Source organism: Chiloscyllium plagiosum, chromosome 15, assembly GCF_004010195.1.
Source record: "Chiloscyllium plagiosum isolate BGI_BamShark_2017 chromosome 15, ASM401019v2, whole genome shotgun sequence".
In the NCBI taxonomy this organism is placed as follows: domain Eukaryota; kingdom Metazoa; phylum Chordata; class Chondrichthyes; order Orectolobiformes; family Hemiscylliidae; genus Chiloscyllium; species Chiloscyllium plagiosum.
Window position 1 is genome coordinate 33,915,459 of NC_057724.1, and position 15,504 is coordinate 33,930,962.

Consider the following 15,504-nt stretch of genomic DNA (forward strand, 5'->3'; position numbering starts at 1 on the left):
TGTTTTACAAGTTGATGGGCTCTCTTGGCCTCACCAACACCAAACCCTTGAAGCTACTTCAATGTGAACTCAACTCCCCAGCCCCTAAAATACCCCAACCAATTTATTTACCCCACCAACCTCCCATGATCCCTCATGCCACCTACATAGCCACTCATTCAGTATCCACAATGGATAGATGTCAGGAGCCATACAGAAATAAAACAAAACTAAATCCAACCGTTTACTACAATCTCGCTCTGATAGTGAAAAGCTCCCATTCATAAACTTCTGAATCTCCCTAAACGGTTAATTTGTTATAAAATTTCATTCTATTCCGACATGATGAAATATCCTCTTAGCATGCAGCCTGTTAAATCCCTTCAGTATCTTGTGTTCCTATATAAAATCATTTCTTATTCTTCTAAAAGCCAATGACAATAAGCCCACCTGTTCGTTCATCCTTTACTAACAAGACAACTGCTTTATCCTAGGAATCAGTCTTATAAGCGTTTTCTGAACTGCTTCCAGCGAAAGTATAATCCCTACTTGTGGATACCTGTAAACAGTGCTCCAAATGTGGGCCCTCATTAATGCTCTAAACAGTTGTAGCAAAACTTTGCTATTTTTATACTCTATCCTCTTTGCAATAAAGGCCAATGTTTCACTTGCCTTCCTAATTATTTGCTGTACCTGGACACTAACATTTTGTGATTTGTGTACAACGTTACCTAACCCCACTGTATTTCAGCATTTTGCAGTCGCTTTTCAGTGAAATAATATTATTTTTCTATTTTATTATTCCTATCAAAGTGTCCACATAACAAATTTCCACTTTATATCCCATCTGTCAATTTACACCCATTCACTTAATTTATCCTTATCCTTTTGCAGACACTTTGGAACTTTCTCACAACTTCTTGCCTTACACTTCTTCACGTTGCTGTCAAATTGGTTACAACTAATATAGTTTGTAAATAGTTCAAATCTTTCTACTCCTTGCACTTCAGCAGTTAAGTTTGCCAACCTAAAAGTGACCCTTTTATCCCGACTCCCTGTTTATGATTAGATTAGAAACAGGCCATTCAGCCCAACAAGTCCACGCTGACCCTCCAAAGAGTAACCCACCCAGACACATTCCCCGAGCCTATATTTACCCGAGTAATGCACCTAACACTATGGGCAATTTAACATGGCAAATTCACCTGACCTACACATCTTTGGATTGTAGGAGGAAACCACAGCACCCAGCAGAAACCCAAGCAGACACGGGGAGAATGTGCAAACTCCACACAGACAGTTGCACGAAGTGGGAATTGAATCCGGGTCCCTGGTGCTGCGAGGCTGCAGTGCTAACCACTGAGCCACCGTGCTGATTAATTAGCCAATCTTCTATTGCTATTATCCCCAACACCATGAATTCTTATCGTGTTACCTTTTATCTGATACTTATTGAAAACCTTTAGAAATATAACTGTAGTCAAATAATGACAACCATTTTATTAAACATGATTTCCCTTTCACAAATTAATGTTGAGCTGAATTGTATGGCTTTTTGACTAAGTGGCAGTTTCACTGAGTTACATGAAGGATTTTGAGCAAAATCTCTTGTCGCATCTTACTAAACTTGGAATGTTAGCTATCTAGTCCCTCCCTATGGCTGCAATCTACCAATCAATGTTCAAGATTTGTGTAAAGATTTGTAGCTCAGGTGCTAGTTGCTGTGGTTGTGGGTATGTTCAGCGAACATACCCACAACCACAAATGTACTCAGAACAACTAACGACTCATGAAATATGCTCTCAGAAACATCCTAATATTGCTTTGATCTGCTTGGAGGATGTTTGAAGAGGTATTTGATGATTATGAGGACCTGGCAATTATTGGATGCCAACATTGTGGATGAGAGATGCATATAGTTGGCGTCTGTGGATCATACCCTGAGATATTGTTGCATGTTGAGAAACGTACAGGCTGTTGATAACCAGCTGCAAGATGAAATCCACAGGAACATAATTTGACTTCCATATTGAGAATTTTCAGAACTTAGTTTGTTTGTGGTGGGTAGTAGGATAGAAAGCTGCATATGAATCAAGTGATATATGCTGTTAATAAAGGTGATAAACAAGTAATTATCCCTCTTAATAGGCATCTAACTCCTCCTCAGCAAAGATTTTCCCTTAATAGCCACTGCTTTGTTTCAAGATGCAATTAGTTGATCCTAATGCGAGATAGGGCTCACCAGGCTTCTCAATGAGTTCTCGTGCAGTTCTTGGCATAGTTCACTTTCTTTAGGCCCCTATAAGATTTCCCCTGTTGACTTTTTCTTAAAGTATTATGACTGTATCAGCTACAACTCCATAATAATGGATTCTACCATTGTCCCCATTGACAGGTATTAGGCTAACTGGACTGTAGATTTCTGCATTTAATTCTCCTCCTTTCTTGAATCGTGGTGATATACTTGTTGTTTTCCAATCCATTGGAACCTTGCCAGAATCAATCAATCAATCAATAACTAGGGAATATTGGAAGATTTCAACCAATACATCCTACATATCTGCAGTAATTTCTTTTCTAAGGACAACTTGTAAAAATGGGATATAGACCCACAAGAAAAGATTAAGCCACTCACACCGGAGATTCCCTCTGGCATTTTCTTGAGTGACAGTCTCTTAGATGTCCCTTCCCACTTGTCAGCATGCGGACATGGCTGGCCTACGTCATAAGGCTATCATTGACATCCTACCTAGATTCGTAACATGTTGAATAAAACACCAGCATTTAATAATACCAATGCTTCAAACTCCAGTCGGTTGGTGGAACATTGCAGTTTCGTATTGCGAATGAAAATTAACCTCCTCAAATTTAAATAGCACAAGACAAGTTAATTTCTCTCTATCTTGTTAAGTTTTTAATTCGCCTGTTCCAGACATGTTATGATAAGAATTCCGACTTTCTGGCCAAAAAGTAGGAAACATTATGTTTCAAGAAGCTCTTTTTCTTTCCAAAAAAGGGACTTGAGACTTGGACTCCAAGTAACAATGCAGCATATCTCATTGGTATGAGCCCTCAAAATTTCAAAACAAGCTAACTGTGAATTAACAAATTCAAATTTAAACATGTTTATTCAATCAGTATTCAAAGGGCTCAGCTTGAAACATTGTGTTGTCCTTTCTCTTTGAGAAAATGGCTCCCAAACAGAAAGATGGACGATATACATTTTTAAAATCTAAATCTCATTACTATCCAAAAGGACATGCAATTAGTATATTACAGATCAGCCCACCTTTTTCTTGTATTGCTGTTCTAGAAGAACATTCAGTCTTTGGTGTTCGCAGCCGTTTGCTTTTTCTTTCGCCATCAAGTCCTTTGGATGAACAGACATCATCTTCACTATCTCTACGACTCACTTCGAGACTGCTTGACCGTCTTTTGGATCCCTGCAATTTACATTCAACTGAGGTCAAGTTTACTTTCTGTACAACTATTCTTTCAAGTTTTGCAAATCAATGATTTCAATTTATTTGTCATCACTTGAAATTTACTTCTGCATTTATCCCCCCAAAAGTAAACAAAATGATGAATTAGCAATTCATAACAAGAAATATTGGCTAAGTTGGCAACTTTTCCCTGCTCTATTTGCAATCATATTTATTATCATATTAAAGATCAAAGTTCTTGAAGTGATCAGATACTGGTTGCAACATACAGGAAATGGAGCACAATCCCTTACCATCAGTATTGATCAACTATGAATTCAGTTAAGAGTGATCCTCCTATTTCTCACTTTTTATTTTACTCCCAGTTCCGTGATTATGCTGGCAAAAATCATTTCAATCAAGTGTTGCATTTACAATATACAAAAATGTGGCTAAGAAAGAAAGATTTTGTGCTTTACTGTGTGCCATTAAAAAAACACATCAAATTCACTGAATTTTCTGAAGGGTAAATAATGTTGTTGTATAATCAATTGCAGCAGCGAATTTGCCTTATTGATCATTTTCATTTGGAAGGGAATGTGATAACCCAGGAGAATTCCTTGCTCCTCAAACAATTGACCTTTGGTGCACATCTGAACTGTTTGGGGTTTTGGTTTAATACTGCATCCAAAAGTTATCATTGCCAACAAACTAATATTCCTTCTGTACTGTACTAAAGTATCAATTTTCTCAGGTATGTGCTATAGTCTTGGAATGAATGTGAACCAATGGCTTTATCAGTCGGAGGTGAGATTTCTTCTCAGTGCCAAATGACACTCAATAGCTGAAATCATGAACTCAGAAAATTACAGCCCCACCACAGACTATTTTCAGTCATAAGTGTAATCACTAATCATGATTGATTATCACAAGTATTTCATGGCAAGAAGGAAAGGGGGTGGTCAATGCAACAGGACCCAAGGCTGGATCACATGAAAAAGGGAGCATGGTGCTTCTAATTTAGGAAATGATTCCTCAGTAAGTACCAAGTCTAAATTTGACTATGAAACAGCAAAGGAGATATTGAGGTACCTGTCTAAAGCTTAGTCAAGAAAGTAAGTTGTAAGGGTGGCTTTAAAGGGAGAAAATGAGAAGAGACAGAAATTCCAGACTGAAGATGGTAGACAAATTAAATCATAGATGGGAAAGGGGACAGGCAGGTTCATGAGAATCCATCCTTAGAGGATGCAGAATTCTTCACTGTTTGCATAAAGATTTGTAGCTCAGGTGCTGGTCACTGTACTCGTGGCTATGTTAGCTGAGCTGAGAAGTTGATTTGCAGATGTTTCGTCCCTGTCTAGGTGACATATTCAGTGCTTTGGAGCCTCCTGTGAAGTGATACTGTACTGTGTCTTCTGGAATTTATTTGGTACCATTCCTGCTGCTTTCGGATGCTGGTTCTGGTTGTTCGTTGTAGTAGCTGGTATATTAGGCCGAGGTCTATGTGTTTGTTGATGGAGTCCGTGGATGAGTGCCACAATTCCAGAAATTCTCTGGCTGTCCTCTGTTTAGCTTGTCCTGTGATTGTTGTGCTGTCCCAGTTGAATTTGTGGCCCTTGTGTCATCTGTGTGTATGGCTACGAGGGACAGCTGCCTGTTGCATTTAGCGGCTGGTTGGAGTTCGTGGATGCAGATTGCTAGTAGTCTGCCTGTTTATCCTATATAGTATTTTGTGCAGTCTTTGCATGGCATCTTGTAAATTACGTTAGTCTTGCACATGGCGGGTACAGGGTCTTTTGTTCTGGTGAGTTGTCGTCTGAGCATGGCTGTTGGTTTATGGGCTATCATGAATCCGACTGGTTGGAGAAGTCTGGCTGGCAGTTCTGAGACGTTTTTTATATAAAGTACCGTTGGCAGTGTGTTATGTCATGGCAAGTCCTTGTCATGTTGTCTGTTTACCAGGCATCTGCAGATGATGTTGCTGGTATATCCGTACTTGGTGAAGACTCTGTAGAGGTGCTCTTCTTCTTCTCTTCATAGGTTGGGAGTGCTGCATTGTGTTGTAGCCCTTTTGAACAGGATCCTAATGCAGCTTCTCTTGCGTGTGTTTGGGTATTTCCTGTGGTAGTTCAGGATCTGGTCAGTGTGTGTGGTTTTTCTATAAGCTCTTGTACTGCATCCACTGTTCTGTGTTCTTTCTACCATCACATCCAGGAACAGGAGTTGGCTTCCTTCTCTCTTGTAAATATGATCCCTGTGAGCATGGTGTTGATAATCCTGTGTGTGTTTCAATCTCTGTTCTCATAATAATTACAAAAGTGTTGTCCACGTACCTGATCCAGAGTTTGGGTCGGATTTGAGGGAAGACTGTTTGTTCCAGTCTTTGCATCATTGCTTCTGCTATGAGCCCAGAGATGGGTGAACCCACAGATGCCCCATTGATCTGTTCATATATTCAGTTATTGAATGTAAAGTATGTCATCAAGCACAGGTCTAGTAGTCTGAGTACGCAGTTCTTGTTCTTTGGTTCCCTGTCACGTCTTCTGCTCTGTTTGTCCAGGTGGTCAGCTATTGTCTCTCTAGCTAGAGTTTTTCCAATTGAAGCGAAAAGTACCATTATATCGAATGAGGCAGTTGCTTCGACCCTATCTATGTTTATCTTCTTGATGTTGTCTGGGAAGTCCTGTGATGATTATATGGAGTGTCAGGATCCGTTGACAAGATGTTTCAGTTTTTTTGGTTGCCAGTGTATGTGATGGAGTTCCTGGAAGTGCCACAACGGGTCTAAGTGGTATGCGTGGTTTGTGTACCTTGGGTAATCTGTAAAATCTTGAAGAGTTGATGCATTCTGGTTTCATCCTTTGTAGGTCAATCCTGGTTATCAGTCTGTTTTTTTTGCAGGTTCTTGTAGCGTGTTGTTTATTCTATTGGTTAGCTGTGGCGTGGGGGCCATACTCCCTCTGTAGGTAGGTGTCAGTATCTGCAAGCAGTTTCTCTGCTTTCTCAACATTTTCAGTCTTGTTCATGATTATCGTCGTTCTGCCTTTATCTACTGGTACAATGGTTACAACTCAAGTCACCAAAAAAGCAGTACTAGCCAAGGGACTCACAGCAACCTCGCGGATGCAAAAACAACTGACTTCCTAGCTGAACTAAAATTTACGCTCAGAACTAATAGACTAACCAAAGAGACATAGCAAGTAGTCAGACAAACCACTGTACCCTTAATAACAAAAAGACAAATGAACAGCCTCAAAGAGAGGGAAGCCCTAAAAACACTCAAGAAGGACAAAACATAATCATATTATCAGTGGATTATCAACACCATGCTCACAGGTATCAAATTTACAAGAGAAAAGGAAACTAACAACCAACTCCAATTTCTGGATGTGATGGTAAGCAGAACACAGAAGTGGATGCACCACAAGAGTGTATAGAAAAGCCACACACAAGGACCAGATCCTGAACTACAACGGGAACCACCCAAACACACTCAAGAGAAGCTGCATTAGGACCCTGTTCAAAAGGGTCAAAGACAACGTTTGCGAAAGAAAACTAAAGCTCATCCATGACTGGTTTTGCAGAAATAGTCTTATCATGCAAAGACATTCAACAACCTGCAAGGTGGGTGTTCCCATAGGGTGGAGTACACATGTGGAATGTTGTTCAACTTTTGTGTGGTGTCACAAAGCAGATGAGATGAGAAATATGAAGGGTCCAAGGACAGATCCTTGAGCCCCTGCAGGGATGATGACATGTAGCCAATGTGATAGGATAGGTAGGAGTGGACATTGCGCAAATGAAATGCACTAGAGAGAGATGTTGTGGTGAACCAATTTTAAGGGATGCATGGAGATCGAACAAGAAGGCTCAGTCACAGAAGGTTTATATCAGGAATTTTAATTAACATCTACAGTGCTGCTGAATGGTGCAAATCTAATTGGATAGATTCAAGTATGAGCCTCAACCTAGATAAAGCCAGAGTTAAAATTCAGCTTCTTTCACTTTTACTAGTGGTGGAAGACAATAGAGCCTGGACTTTCTGATTCACATTATATTATGCTGGCAGAGATAAATTTATAATGAATGGGCTAAAATCTGTGATCCAACGTCCAGAGAAATTTTATCTGTCAAAATAATACCTTTTGCAATCTCAGCTGTCTAGAATTAGCCTTACAATGTTCACAGTCCACTATATAGTGTGTGCACTAAGATGGAATCCAGATAACATTTTAATAACTCAGTTTTTAAAGAACATGAAGTCTTCACATCTATTGTGCAGCTAATGCAGTTAAGCAAAGTACCGGATGCTAGTGCTGCAAAATGGAACTTTTTCCACTCTGATGCAGTATTAGCATCAAACATTCCCATAGCAGGTAAGGAACTCAACTAACAACACCTCTTGAGCACGAACATTACAATAGTACACCATCATACTCACGTCCTATTTCCTGGGTTCAGAATGAGATTAGGAGAAAGTGAGGACTGCAGATGCTGGAGATGAGAGCTGAAAATGTGTTGCTGGAAAAGCGCAGCAGGTCAGGCAGCATCCAAGGAGCAGGAGAATCGACGTATCGGGCATGAAGAAGGGCTCATGCCCGAAATGTCGATTCTCCTGCTCCTTGGATGCTGCCTGACCTGCTGCGCTTTTCCAGTAACACATTTTCAGTTCAGAATGAGATTGCAAATTTAGTACCACACTTGGGGTGTTTTTGCTTACTATAAGCCTGCATTAATAAATTTGATAAACCATTTCATGTATGACCCATCAGGCTAACAGACATCAGAGTTATTTTATCTGGATTTGAATCTAGTATTTAACCAACAGTACTGCCAAACCACTTATCTATTAGCAATGTAATTGGATTGTAACATTATTTGAAATGGAGACATATTTGATGAATAACATGAGCAAAAATTATTATAATAGCAATTTATTTTGATATGAAGGTGAATCAATACATAGCAAAGAAGACAGGTGATTGGCTAGGTAAGATAAATGTTGAATAGAAAAATGTCAGTCCAGCTAATTGTGACATTATTTCAGAGGCAAGTGTTTTGCAGTATTGCCCATCTGCCCTTCGTGGGTAGAACAGGTCGTATTTTAAAAGTTCACCATTTCTTATCCAAAGAACAATACCACTTTGTGAATGACACTATCCCTCTCTGTGTTAACAGTAGTGCACAATCAGATTTGAGATGACATTTTACACATGTACATTTCTTGATTTTTACCACTTAACTTCAAGAACTAAAACCTCATTTTAGGTCTAGATTTTATAGTAGTATGATAGTCCAACAGTCACTCAGTCTTTAAAAGTGACAGCAATTTCTGTAACCTGCATTTATATAGTTAAATACAGAGATGCAGAAGTTGTCATTGATTCTAAGCTTCTCCATATATGCACAGTTGAAGTGATTGCAATTACTGAACTGCCAAAACCCTGTTTGTTTACACTGTTATTCTCATGGCAAAAGCAGCTTGAATGAATTAACATGTTGTTGAATGAGGTGTAACCATTCAATGTTTACATAACACTTTTGGCACAATAAAATATCCAAAAGATACTTCATGGGGCAAAAACAAACAGATGACAAAAGGTTTGGTCAAAGATTTAAGTTTTAAGGTATCTCTTAAAAAAAGGGTACTGAGGTAGAGAGGCAGAGACATTAAGGTCAGTATTTCAATGCTTAAGCTCCTTTCAGCTGAAGAAACAGCCACCAATGGTGAAGTAATTAAATGCAGGGATGCTTTAGATGTCCGAATTAGAGAATCACAGCTATCCTGGAGGGTTATGAAGCTGTATTGTACTGGTTAAGTGGGGTTATATTAGGGAAGGATTTGAAAACAAGGATGAAAATTCTAAAGCGTGAATTTGTACTCACTGCCCATGCAATTTCAATGTCCGTCATGTCACTGCCAGAGATGGTGCGGGGCTTGCAATAGCTCCATACTTTGTTCAGTGTTCCAATCAGCCTGTTGTCCCAGAATCAAACTGCAGAGCAGTTGAGCCAGAGGAGCTCTCAGAAAGACTGACAACAAAAAATGCTAGAAATCACAGCAGGTCAGGCAGCATCCATGGAGAAAGAGAGAGGAAGCTAACCTTTTGAATTTAGATGACTCTTCTTCACAGCATCTGCAGTAATGAGCTCTCAGAAAGAGTCCTTGTTGCCTCACTCACCACCTCATTCATTGCCACTATCTCTGGACATAATGATGAATAAGGCAGTGAGGTGAGCCAATGAGGTGAGCAGAGGCTGGATGGTATTGACAGCAGTGAGTGGGTTGATGAGGATGAAACAGCAATAATGTGCACACACTAATGATGTCAGCAACACCAATGGCTGGATCCATACCATGGAAACCTCACTATGATGTCAATTGCAGCACATTCCCATTCGAATGTATTGGCAGGAGATAGTCTATTCTAACAAGAGTTGATTGAACAGTGTACTAACTTCATGATTACTGATGGACAGCCTGTAGTTACTAAAAGATAATTTCATATTTGTAGAACATACTTTTCTTTTTACAAATACAATAATATTTATGCTTAAACTTTGAAGGAGATTATGATATGTCAGCTTCAATTTCAATCCCATATGTAGGTCGCAATCCTTTACATTGCACTCAGAAAATGTTTACTGCAAATTGATTAAGTCTTCTGAGTTTATTTTACTTCTGAGTTTGCTACATCAGAATTGATAATTTTGATTGCTTACCTTGCCTGCTAACATTGATATTCAGGGATGAGAGTGGCCAGAGACAAAAAGTTCTGAACAGTTTTTATGACAAAAAACAAAACATACATTATTGTGGCAAAGCAGCATTTTAAAAGGGCTGGAAAAGTATTGCATTTTTATCATCTGTGGTGAAATGCCATGCTTCTCAGCCACTTCAAATTGATGGAATTGTAAAAGGACAGCAAGATAAATGAAATATAATAAAAGCAAAATATTCCAGGTGCTAGAACACTGAAATAAGAAGAGTACTGAAAATACTGAGCAGGTCTGGCACCATTGTGGATTTATTATGGTTCATAGAGTAGTTATTTGTCGAGGTAAGGTACCTCCTATTGGTATGCTCCTGGGACACTTTTTGGGGTGGTCAGGTATTCCTAAGACTTATTAATAGTAAAAAGGTTTGTGCCTATCAAAGGTTTGCAAACTATCAAATACATATCTATCAAACTTGTCAAGATCTCTCAGAAGGTGTTTTTATGAATAGTGTTTTTTCCTAATAGAATGTAGTTTGCAATATGGAACTTTATTTTTTTCTTCTGTCTGCATGGATACTAGTTGGGTTGACATGGTAGGGGGAAGAGTCTGGAATAATGGGTAGGCATAGGTTATATGAGGAGCCACGAATATGGGTAGAAGGGCATAAAGTGACATGGGAAAATGAGGTACAAAGGGGAATGGCAAGAGGGCATAGCTGGCAGGAGAATTATGGTACATGAAGAGTAAGGGCTGGAGCAATGTTTCATAATCTATTATTGTAATTTTTTAACATAGTACTGGAGCCCTGAAAGCACATTTTCTGGCCAATCTGTCTCAACAATTGACAACCTCCTCGGTCTTTGAATCACCTGGCCTAGTTTTAAATCCAGCTTACCCTCTCAGACCAGAAGTGGTGAGGGCATGCAGCCAATTTCAAGGGTCAGGGAGGTCAGGGCTGCAGAGCCGGTTACTCTGTATACCCAACCTGCGAATGCAATTCCAGGCTTCTTCCTCTTCACTATAAGTTTTAATTCTTCAGTCTCTTCATGCTAATGTTCCAGCTCCTTCAATCAGAGATTTCCTCTCTTCTGCCCTAGCTGATCCTCCAATTGTGGGTTCTCTCCATAGAGGAACAGCAAGAGCATGAAAGAAAGAAACTGATTCTCCATTCACAGTACTGCAGTCAGTTTCTGGTCTCATGACCAAAGAGCAGAATTGCAATCTTTTCCTTAAAATTTCCATAAATTGGATCATCCCCAAAAGATTGGAATATCAATTTAAAATAACTGTTTTCTAAGAAGCCAATGTCATAAATCTGACAAATGGTGGTAATTTCTCATTCCTGCATTTTGTGCTGAACACCTGATAATCCCCAAGCTGGCACAATATTCAAACTGTATTTGGAGAGAAGGTAATCCATGCCACGGAAATCACAGGATAGTCTTCAAAATCAGTGATGAGCATCACTGCTACACTGACTGTACAATCTAGCTCTTAAAATCGCAAGCTATTCTGTTCTATCAATTATATGTTCAGTATTACATAATTTCTTCCTTTGGCTAGTGCAAATTTATTGGAACCAAATACCAGAAAATACATTCCTAGGATCATTTATCAGACAAAAAATAATCTGACTTATTATTAAAACCTGAAGCTAATACAAAAGTAAACAAAATGAAACTGCATCCTTATTATAAAAATATACAGAATTGCATCACATAGCTGTGTTTAACATTCTAAACACCATAATCTTCATTAAGCCATGAAACAAAAAATCTCAAACAAGGGAAAAAGCATGTTGAAAATTATAATTACCTGAATGGTCTGCTGTTCCCGATTTAATCTTTTGCAACTTACAATATCTTCCTTCTTAGTGCATTTCAACTTCTTTCCAATATAGCTAGATGGATTTGTACTGCATCTAACTGAATTAGGTCCTTTACATTTAGAAACTAGATTCTTCACTGAACCATCCTTCTTTTCTTTGGTAACAGCACATTTGACTGGTCCACAATGCTCTTTCTCATTACATATAGCTTTAGTCATGGATTGATCTGCATCTGTAGATAATTTGGAGGATGTTGTATTTCCACATGCCAACTCCTGTATGGTTGCTAGCTCTACCCTCTTGTCACTTTCTACAACAGGAAGATCTTTAATACTATGGCTATGATTAATTAAAGGCTGGTTGCTCAATAGCAAAGAAGTAATTATTCTTTGTCCATTTTGCTCCTCATTTTGATTTTTTCCAACTTCATCCACATCACCCGTTGAATTATTAGAATTTTCACTTGTATTTCCATTATTGGTTTTACCCATTTTGTCCACCTTGATTGTAGAAATCATATTTTGTTGATCTTTCTGACCACTTTTGCTTTCAAAAGGTAAACGGCTCAGGTCAACAACATTTGTACTACTGGAGGCTGATTGGTTCAAATCTTTGGAAGGAGTACCTTCCTTACTTATTGCATTTGGAGTGAATGATTTTGGATTGTCCTTTTTACTTTCAATTGCAAATAGTTCCAAAGCCCGGTTACGAACAATAGTCTCCAAGTTGGATAATGGCGAACCCATTATCTGTAGCTTGTCTTCTTTTGTTTTTTCTCCATAGTTCTGAGGAGTCCAAACAGCCCCCAGATGATGTGGGCTTTGAAATAAAGTATATTCACCTCTGGAAGATGTTAACCCACAAGGAATTCCTTGAGCTAGGGGTAGCTGTTGTGCTGAACAACTGCCATTAGTTAACAATGATGAATGATGAAATGGAGTTTTATCCTTTGCCAGATAAAGATGGTTAATGATGAATGGAGGATATGTATTTGAATGAAATGATGCCACTTCATTGGGGTTGGATACAAAACAGCTATGCAATTGACTATTAGGTTTTTTAACACCTTGACCTCCACATGCATCCTTTTTGGCCTCCCCACTTTTGTCACCATTGGAAAGTGATAACTGGCAATCGCCTTGGTAAACAATTGAAATTGGTTCTTGCTTAGCAGCATTCTTAGAATCTTCACTACCAATCTGTAACATAGACGCAGGTATAGCATTGGCTACACCAACAAAAGTCCGTGGGTTATGGTTCACCAGTTTACTGGAACCTTTTACCCAGGACCAAGCTGGGTTCAATGGCTGCAAGGTTAAAGGATCCATTGAATTCTTTTGAAGTGTAGCGCCATTCCTTATAGTATCTGGAAAAACCACAACAGGTGATGTTAAACCAAAGTTTCCTTTAATACTGCTGGCACTATAGATACCTTGAGGAATTTGTGATGTGATAACATCATTTTTAGAGTGCAACAGGGAGAATGATCTATCTCCTTTAACAGGCGTCAATACTGGCATAGGTGGGGTTTTCCGCAGCTCAGGGAAAGAATTCTGTTTAACCCCTATACCATGACAGCTTGATTTTGCTGACAAATCTAGTGGCAAGTCATGGGATCCCTCTGGATATATCTGCTTCTCAAGTTGAGGTGGAGATCTAAATACTATGAATGGAGGATGTGAATTTTCTGAAGGCCCAACTGAACGCTGATGAGTAGAACTGCACTCAGGAAGTTTAGATAACTGGCTGTTTGGGATCTTTTGTCCCAAAGATAATTCACTGCCTGGGTTGAAATAAACGTGGGAAGTTGGTAGTGAAGCATGGGAGGTGGAAGCTAAAATCTGTTGTTGCTGAGAGGATTCTGATTCAGTTTTATTTTTTGCTAACAGGGACTGAGAGTAGTCAGCAGTATGTTTGATCTTGGATTCTGAAATCAAAGGTCTGTTGAGCATGACTGGATGAGAATATGAACGTAGATCAGGTGTTACATTAGTGCTGCCTCCTTTACTTTGTAAAAATGGTGGTACTGTCTGCACTGTAACTCCTAAAGTAGTTGGAAGAGATGGTGCAACATGGGGATGGACCAAGTTTGGTGGTAAGTACATCAAATGTGGACCCTGGTTAAACATTGGTGGAAGAAATGGTCGAGTAACAGTGTGTAAATTCTGGGATGACGATAAACCAGGTTTGAACAAGTTTAATGAGTTTGGTGCATCAAAAGGGCGGCAATTCCCCGATTTAGCACTGTCTATTTGTGGATCATTCCAGGGGAGTCCTTGATACTTAGCTTCAGTCCCAGGAGTCACTTTTTGCTTTATAGTCTTTTCTGGTTCCCCAGTGTTTTCCTGAGTGCAAGTAGTTTTTGACAGAGTTTGTTGTGCTTTACGATGCATGCCCGTACACTCCAAATTTTTCATTTTGTCATCTTCACTTTCTGGCATTTCCCCATGAAGCAATTTACTTTCCACATTTGTAACTTTTTCAGTCTTTAACTGTGTGTCCGAAGTGGTCATGAAGGTGACCTCCTCTTCTTTGCGAACAGATTTTTCAGGCTCATTATTCTTGCAATTCTGAAGTTCCTCCTGCAATAAGTTACTTTCATCCCACTCGACTTGATGGGCACCATTGCTCATTCGTTCAGTCGCCACCTAAAAAGATATGGTAATCAACAGAGATTTCAATAAGCCTAAGTTTCCTAAAAACTACTTTACATCACTACTAATAACTTTAAATTCACAGCTAAAGTAAGGATTTTAAGAATATTCTTGAAGTGTCTGAGATACAACTGTGCTTCTGGGAATCTCTTGCAGGTATTTATACTCAGTACTTTTAAAAAGGATATCGTTCATTTTTATCTTGTTTTCCTGAAGCCCTGACACTTTTTGGGAATGTCAGAACTGCTCAAACCCAAATATCTATTTTTTAGGTTGGAAGTTTTTACAAGTTTGCTCTCAGGCTATGAGGGGTGTCAAGTCCACATTTATTTCCTTTCCTTAACTGCCTTCAAAAGGGTCAGTGTCAAAGTGACAATTATTTTAATAACTATAATGTTTGTAGCTATTTCAGCAGGTGTTAAGGTTTAAATTGTAATTGCTTGTGGATAACTAGCCAATGGGGGCAGAGGCAAACGGAGAATTGTCCAGCTTGAAGCCCTGGAGTTTTAACGCTGAAGCTTTATGCATAATAGCTTAGTCAGTTCCCTTGCGAACCAGGAGGAGCAGGAGCAACAGCTGCAAAAATAGATTGATGCACACGTGTCACCATACACAGCATGACCCTGACCAATGGCAACAACATTAATGAAGTGAGAGTCAGGGCCCCCTATCAATGTGCAAATCTGAGAGATGGCCGAGAAAGAAGTGCCATTAGCACTGTACAGTGCCAGACAGGGCCTCTCAACAGAGTGCATACCTAAGTGGCAGCATTAGGAGGAGAAAAGGGATGGCGGTCAAGAGTGGACCAGAAGAGTGCAGCAGGGTAATAGAATATAAGTCAAGGCATCCAAACAGAGTATGGACCTGAGCAGTAGCAGGAATAGTAGTGGTTACAGCAACA

General features: G+C 39.3%; 1 protein-coding gene across 3 annotated transcripts in view; it reads right to left on the minus strand.

The window, feature by feature from the left end:
• LOC122557217 (BCL-6 corepressor-like protein 1) overlaps positions 1-15,504 on the minus strand; it is a 167,762-nt gene that overhangs the window by 72,341 nt on the left and 79,917 nt on the right. For all 3 annotated transcript variants that reach the window (XM_043704668.1, XM_043704669.1, XM_043704670.1), the window contains 2 exons: positions 11,937-14,597; positions 3,269-3,422 (listed from right to left, as the gene is read on the minus strand). In XM_043704668.1, the coding sequence (XP_043560603.1) occupies positions 3,269-3,422; positions 11,937-14,597 (2,815 nt within the window). The remainder of the gene's footprint in view (positions 1-3,268; positions 3,423-11,936; positions 14,598-15,504) is intronic.